This window comes from Myotis davidii, unplaced genomic scaffold (assembly GCF_000327345.1).
Source record: "Myotis davidii unplaced genomic scaffold, ASM32734v1 scaffold37, whole genome shotgun sequence".
Lineage (NCBI taxonomy): Eukaryota > Metazoa > Chordata > Mammalia > Chiroptera > Vespertilionidae > Myotis > Myotis davidii.
The window spans coordinates 874,498-880,571 of record NW_006289395.1 but is presented as its reverse complement, the minus strand read 5'-3'; the positions used below and the strand labels follow the sequence as shown (position 1 = coordinate 880,571).

Sequence of the window (6,074 nt, the reverse complement as noted above, 5' to 3'; positions counted from 1 at the left end):
GGCACCCAGTGGGGACACTGTTGTTAAGGAAAGCTTAGGCCTGTGACAGCGAGGAGAGTGATTATGTCAGCATCAGCTGGGGCATCTTCAGGGAGCCCTGAGAGGAACTACTCGTCACAGTCCTGGATGGAGGGTCCTGTGTAACTGCAGCTCTCCTGGGCCTACCCTGGTGCTTTATTCCCCCAATCAGGCCTCTGTTCTGCTTTTAGGACTCAGTGTTCTGCTCCTCCTCCTTTAAAAAAGTTGTGATTTTCAGTCCCTCTCCGGTGCTGAGTCCCTTTCCCCTCCCCCATCATTGTTAACAACAAAACCATGGTTTCTTTTTTTTAAAAATATATTTTATTGACTTTTTACAGAGAGGAAAGGAGAAGGATAGAGAGTTAGAGAGAAACATCGATCAGCTGCCTCCTGCACACTCCCCACTGGGTATGTGTCCGCAACCGAGGTACATGCCCTTGACCAGAATCGAACCCGGGACCCTTGAGTCTGCAGGCCGACACTCAATCCACTGAGCCAAACTGGTTAGGGCAAAACCATGGTTTCTATTGATCATCTGCCATGTGTCAGGTTCTGTCCTAGGGTCTGGGGAATACAGTGAAGTAGAGAGATGAAGTCCTTGGCTTTCTCTTTTCCTCAGGGGAGAGCTCTGAAGCCCTTGCCACCAGTCGTTTTTCTCTCTAGGGTCCCAGTTGGTCTTTTTTCTCAGGTATCCCTTTTCTTTCCCTCTAACCCTGGGTTTCTAGCCCCCCACTTTTGGGGCAGCCCTAACTGTGGGTGGCTGCATCCTGAATAAAGAAGCACTAGTCACCATGTAGGCTGCCTAGGCCCTAGAGACCTTTTCTCTGGCCACAGAAGCGCCTACCATTGTTTCCCTTCATACCTCCTGTTGGCTCTGGCTGCCCACTGTATTGTTTGTACCCTTCACCACGCTTCCTAATATAATATCTGGATTCTCAATTGCCTTCCTCCTAGCTGTGTAAGGATTTGAAGTGTCAGAGGCAGGAGTTGGGTAAAATAGCTTTATTACAATAACAAGGCTGAGAAAGGGAATCCAGGAGAAGTCAAGCCGAGTTTCTGTTTGGCCCCCTCCTCTCAGGGACCAGCCATCTCATCCGGTTTGATCCTCCTCCCAGGGTCCGCATTCGCTTTTCCCGCCCCTAGCAAGGCTGAGGCGTCCGGCAAGGCTGATCAGTGAGTGAGTGAACATCTCTTACATACCTAATGTGGCCTGGGCATGTTCCCGGAAGAGGAGCAGCTGACTCCCCTTCCTTTCAGTATTCACTGTACAAGGCGTCCCGCGCCCATTGGCTGGTCGGTAACGTCTGGGGCCCTTCAGCTCAGTGCCAGCACCCAGATCCACGTGCACCCGCGTGTGTGACACAGCCCTGACCTCAGTGGGAGCCAGTAGCCAATCAGGTGCCAGGACGAGATCCTCAGCCAATCGGGGGCGGGGCCTGTGGCTCCGCCGGCGGGAGGCCAATGAGGGGCAGTGCCTGGCATTATGCAACCCACCTCCTGGCCCCGCGGAGCTTCCATTCGGCTGCGGGCTGCAACGGCGGCAGGCAGGCGGCTGAAGGACGCTCGCGCGGACAGGTAGGCGTCTCCGTGGCTCGCCCTCCCCCCGGGAGCCGGTTACCAGCTCCAAATCGGATCGCCCCTACTTTCAGCCTGATATGCTGTTTCCGGCCCAGGAGTTCAGACAGCTCACCAATAATCCACCTTCCTTTACCGCTGTCCACGCCCTCTCGGCCCCCCTGGGGGCCAGGTGTGGTTCCTTGCAACCCTGCACCGGCTGTCCGTACTCATGACCCTCTTACCTTACCTTACCTCCCGCTTTGCCCCCCCTCCCCGCTCCGCTCCCAGCTCTTCCGGTCGCACGCCCTACCCTCAGCAGGCACGACCCCTGCCATCTTTCTTGTCACTCGGGGGTCCCCGGTTTTGCCGCGGTACCAGGACCCCTTCTGGGTTTCTGTGCTCTCTGCACTCCCCCCTCAACCCCTGGCCCAGCGCCGGCCGTGATGTCAGGCCGTTTCGGCTGGAACATCCCGTTCCCGGTGCTAGTTCTTGCTGTTGGCTACAGCCTTCCCTGTGCTCCTGGCGCTCAGAAAATGCTCGGGGTTTGGGGGTGTGGTTGGACCGGGAGTAAGGGAAGAAATATCCGCTGGCTATGTGCATCCCGTGCTCAGAGCTGAGTGTGTCTGCCTCGGATTGGGGCGGGGGGGGGGCGGTAGGTGTCTAGAAAATTCGCGGGCTGAAGTGAAAGGATTCTTGGGTCCCTGACAATGGCAGGTGCCAGCTTCGGTTTGGGCGGTTGGATGAGGGTGTAGGGCCAGAGAATGTAAGGCTGAGTGGTCTTGACCAGAATGAGTGGGATCCAGGCGAGTGTCAGGCTGTGGGGAGGGCAGTGGCAGTTGTGTTGTGCCCTGGGGAGCAGGCCAGCCCGCGGAGTCCCGATAGGCTACATCTCTCAGGGAACTGGAGCTGTACTAGAGGTGGGCGAACCCTGGACACACTCGCCTGTGTGCCTGTGTGGGAGTAGGTCCATCCCCTGCTTCCGCTGGGAAATGGGGGAGGGTCGCCCTTCCCGCCCTCCTGTGGTCCCTCCAGCAACCGCTGAGCTCAGCTGCTGACGTCGGTTTCCCTGGTGACCGCGGTGGTGGCGGAAGCGCCGTGGTGAGGCGGTGCAGGTCTCCGCGCATGTGCAGCGGAGGTGGCACCGCCCACTGATAAAATTAGCCGGGAGACCTAAATATAGGAGGCGACGGGCTCACCGGGAGCCCAAAGGCCTTGGAGTCCTAGGCAGCGTGAGAGCCAGATGGGAATTTGGGGCTGGAAGGTGTCCAGTTTGGCCCACAGCGTGGTTTTGGTAGACTGCCCAGCCTCTACTTACCCAGGCCACGCTGGCAAGGGTAGTGGGGAAGGCCAAAGAAAGGTCCCTTCCCACCTCCCACCCCCTACCAGGACAAGAAACTGAATTACCTAACTTCCTATTAGAAGCCCGGGTCCCAGGAGCCTGGGGGCAGGCACGGGGAGGATCTGAGTGTAGGGGTTACTGTCAAGTTAACAGCCCAGCTTTCTCAGCCCTCCTTTCTGGTCTTCCTCTTCAGGTACTGGCTGTGATCTGTGACCGAACTTCTCAATCCTCAGAGACCTGAGTCTCCCACTTCACTCCCTAGCCAGGCCTCCTGGCCCCTTGTGCATCCGTGGTGGCCTCTCCATCATCGCTGTTTTCCACCTGCCTTCCCCATGGCCCAGACATGAGTAGCCCCCCAGAAGGGGCTGATGGGGGAGGGGACCCCAGGCCAGGAGAATCCATTTGTTCTGGAGGGGCGCCTTCCCCTGGGCCTCCACAGCACAGGTCCTGCCCTGGCCCCAGCTTGGCTGATGACACAGATGCCAACAGCAATGGCTCAAGTGGCAATGAGTCCAACGGGCATGAGTCCAGGGGTGCATCTCAGCGGAGCTCACATAGCTCCTCCTCTGGCAATGGCAAGGACTCAGCCCTGCTGGAGACCACCGAGAGCAGCAAGAGGTGTGTATAGCTGTGTGTTATGGTCTGGGAGTGGTCTTGTGAACAGGCTGAGCTAGGAGAAAGGCCCATACGACTAGTCACTTTCTCCTCAACTTGGGCCTATTGCTTTTCCCTTAGCACAAACTCTCAGAGCCCATCCCCACCCAGCAGTTCCGTTGCCTACAGCCTCCTGAGTGCCAGCTCAGAACAGGACAACCCATCTACCAGTGGCTGCAGGTTAGTGGGGGAAAGGCTGGGGAAGAGGCTGGGGGGGTTGGGCCACGCTTTGAGGCTAATGTCTATACCCGCTCCCTTCCTCTGGCCCTTGCAGCAGCGAACAGTCAGCTCGTGCAAGAACCCAGAAGGAACTCATGACGGCGCTGCGGGAGCTCAAGCTTCGGCTCCCACCAGAACGCCGGGGCAAGGGCCGCTCTGGGACCCTGGCCACACTGCAGTATGCACTGGCCTGTGTCAAGCAGGTGCAGGGTGAGTGGTGCTTCCTAGGAGGATAGTGGCCAGGTCCTGGGTTACTATGGTGGGGCCGTCTCACTGAATGTCCCACTGCCCTCACCTTGTAGCCAACCAGGAATACTACCAGCAGTGGAGCCTGGAGGAAGGTGAGCCATGTGCCATGGACATGTCCACCTACACTCTGGAGGAGCTGGAGCACATCACGTCTGAGTACACACTTCGCAACCAGGTCAGCTGCAGCCCTGCCTCTCCCTCCTAAGTCACCCTCATTCCCACTCCCATGGCTTCTGAATCCGCTCTTGTCTTCACTTTCCTGCCCAGGATACCTTCTCCGTGGCTGTCTCCTTCCTGACAGGCCGAATCGTCTACATTTCGGAGCAGGCAGGTATCCTGCTGCACTGCAAGCAGGACGTGTTCCGGGGTGCCCGCTTCTCAGAGCTCCTGGCTCCCCAGGATGTGGGCGTCTTCTATGGTTCCACGGCCCCATCTCGTCTGCCTACCTGGGGCCTGGGGGCTTCGGCAGGTGAGGTCCCCAGGTGCTTGGGGGACGGATGAGCAGTTGCAGGAAGCTCATTCTATGAGGAACCAGAGCCCAAGATTTTCCTGGGTTCTTCCCAGCCCAGGAAGGGTCTGGGGGCCTGTGCTCACCTCTCTCCTGGTCTCTCTCAGGTTCAGGCTTCAAGGACTTCACCCAGGAGAAGTCTATCTTTTGCCGTATCAGGTAGGTGGGAGCAGACCCCTTCCACCTCCCACACATATTCTTTCTTTACTGTGTGAATCCTGACTTCGAGGTGGAGGGTGGGTGGCCCTTCATTGATAGTCACTAATGCCTTTTTTCTCCCTTGCCAGAGGGGGTCCTGACCGGGACCCAGTGCCGCGGTACCAACCATTTCGCCTAACCCCATATGTGACCAAAATCCGGGTATCAGAAGGGGCTCCCGCACAGCCATGCTGCCTGCTCATTGCAGAGCGAATCCACTCGGGTTATGAAGGTGGGCAGGCCAGGAGCCTAGCCTGGTGGGGGTGGAAGGGAGGGTACCTTCTCTGGTTTGGGGATGAGGCAGGACATGAGTTTGGGAGGCATGATTCAGCCCCTTGGAATTTTGGAACAGAGAAGGTATAATAAACATGAGGGTTTGTAGCCGCCTCTAGAGGTAGAGTTGGCTAAGAGCCCCAAACCAGGAGAGGGCAAAGCAGTGTGCTTTGTTCTCGTTCATTACTAGTGTGGGTCACAGAATGGTCCAGACCGTCTTTGTAGGCCAGAAGGCCTAGGGCAGAGCTGTGGGGAGGATTGCCAATCAGCCTGGGCCCCAGGCAGCATGGAGGGCTGAGGCCCTGGACCATTTTGGATGAAACCCATTGGCCCACATTGTCTGTGCTCAGCTCCCCGGATACCGCCCGACAAGAGGATCTTCACTACACGGCACACACCCAGCTGCCTCTTTCAGGATGTGGATGAAAGGTGAGGTCAGGACCTGAAGAAAAGTGGGTGGCCAGGGCTGAGGCGCGGGCCAGACTCATGCCTCCTCCCGTTTCAGGGCTGCCCCACTGCTGGGCTACCTCCCCCAGGATCTCCTGGGGGCCCCAGTGCTCCTGTTCCTGCATCCTGAGGACCGACCCCTCATGCTGGCCATCCACAAGAAGAGTGAGTCCTCCCCCTGCTCTTCCTTCCCGCTGCCTCCCAGGCTTCTTAACAGATGCCAGTCTCGGTGCCTTGCTCTCCTGAGTTTCCAGCGGGGTGGCTTTCGCCTTGCTCAGCGCCCCCTCCTGCTGACCCTCACCTTATTTCCCTTCAGTCCTGCAGCTGGCTGGCCAGCCCTTTGACCACTCTCCCATTCGTTTCTGCGCACGTAATGGGGAATATGTTACCATGGACAGCAGCTGGGCTGGCTTCGTGCACCCCTGGAGCCGCAAGGTGGCCTTTGTGTTGGGTCGCCACAAAGTCCGCACGTAAGTGGGCCGTGAGCCAGAGCTGGCACTGGGAGGTGAGAGGCTTTGGAGGGGGTAGGGTTTGACTCGCCCTTCCTCATCCCACAGGGCACCCCTGAATGAGGACGTATTCACTCCTCCAGTCCCCAGCCCTGCTCTTTCC

At 58.1% G+C, this 6,074-nt stretch overlaps 1 protein-coding gene across 1 annotated transcript in view; it reads left to right on the top strand.

Moving 5' to 3' along the window:
* The first annotated feature begins 1,284 nt into the window (after positions 1 to 1,284).
* The window catches only part of PER1 (period circadian clock 1), an 11,557-nt gene continuing 6,767 nt past the window's right edge, over positions 1,285 to 6,074 (top strand). The window contains exons 1-12 of the mRNA XM_015562529.1: positions 1,285 to 1,593; positions 3,108 to 3,532; positions 3,650 to 3,748; positions 3,843 to 3,997; positions 4,090 to 4,211; positions 4,304 to 4,505; positions 4,652 to 4,703; positions 4,832 to 4,974; positions 5,366 to 5,444; positions 5,521 to 5,627; positions 5,779 to 5,932; positions 6,020 to 6,071. Of these exons, the coding sequence (XP_015418015.1) occupies positions 3,258 to 3,532; positions 3,650 to 3,748; positions 3,843 to 3,997; positions 4,090 to 4,211; positions 4,304 to 4,505; positions 4,652 to 4,703; positions 4,832 to 4,974; positions 5,366 to 5,444; positions 5,521 to 5,627; positions 5,779 to 5,932; positions 6,020 to 6,071 (1,440 nt within the window). The 5' untranslated portion in view covers positions 1,285 to 1,593; positions 3,108 to 3,257. The remainder of the gene's footprint in view (positions 1,594 to 3,107; positions 3,533 to 3,649; positions 3,749 to 3,842; positions 3,998 to 4,089; positions 4,212 to 4,303; positions 4,506 to 4,651; positions 4,704 to 4,831; positions 4,975 to 5,365; positions 5,445 to 5,520; positions 5,628 to 5,778; positions 5,933 to 6,019; positions 6,072 to 6,074) is intronic.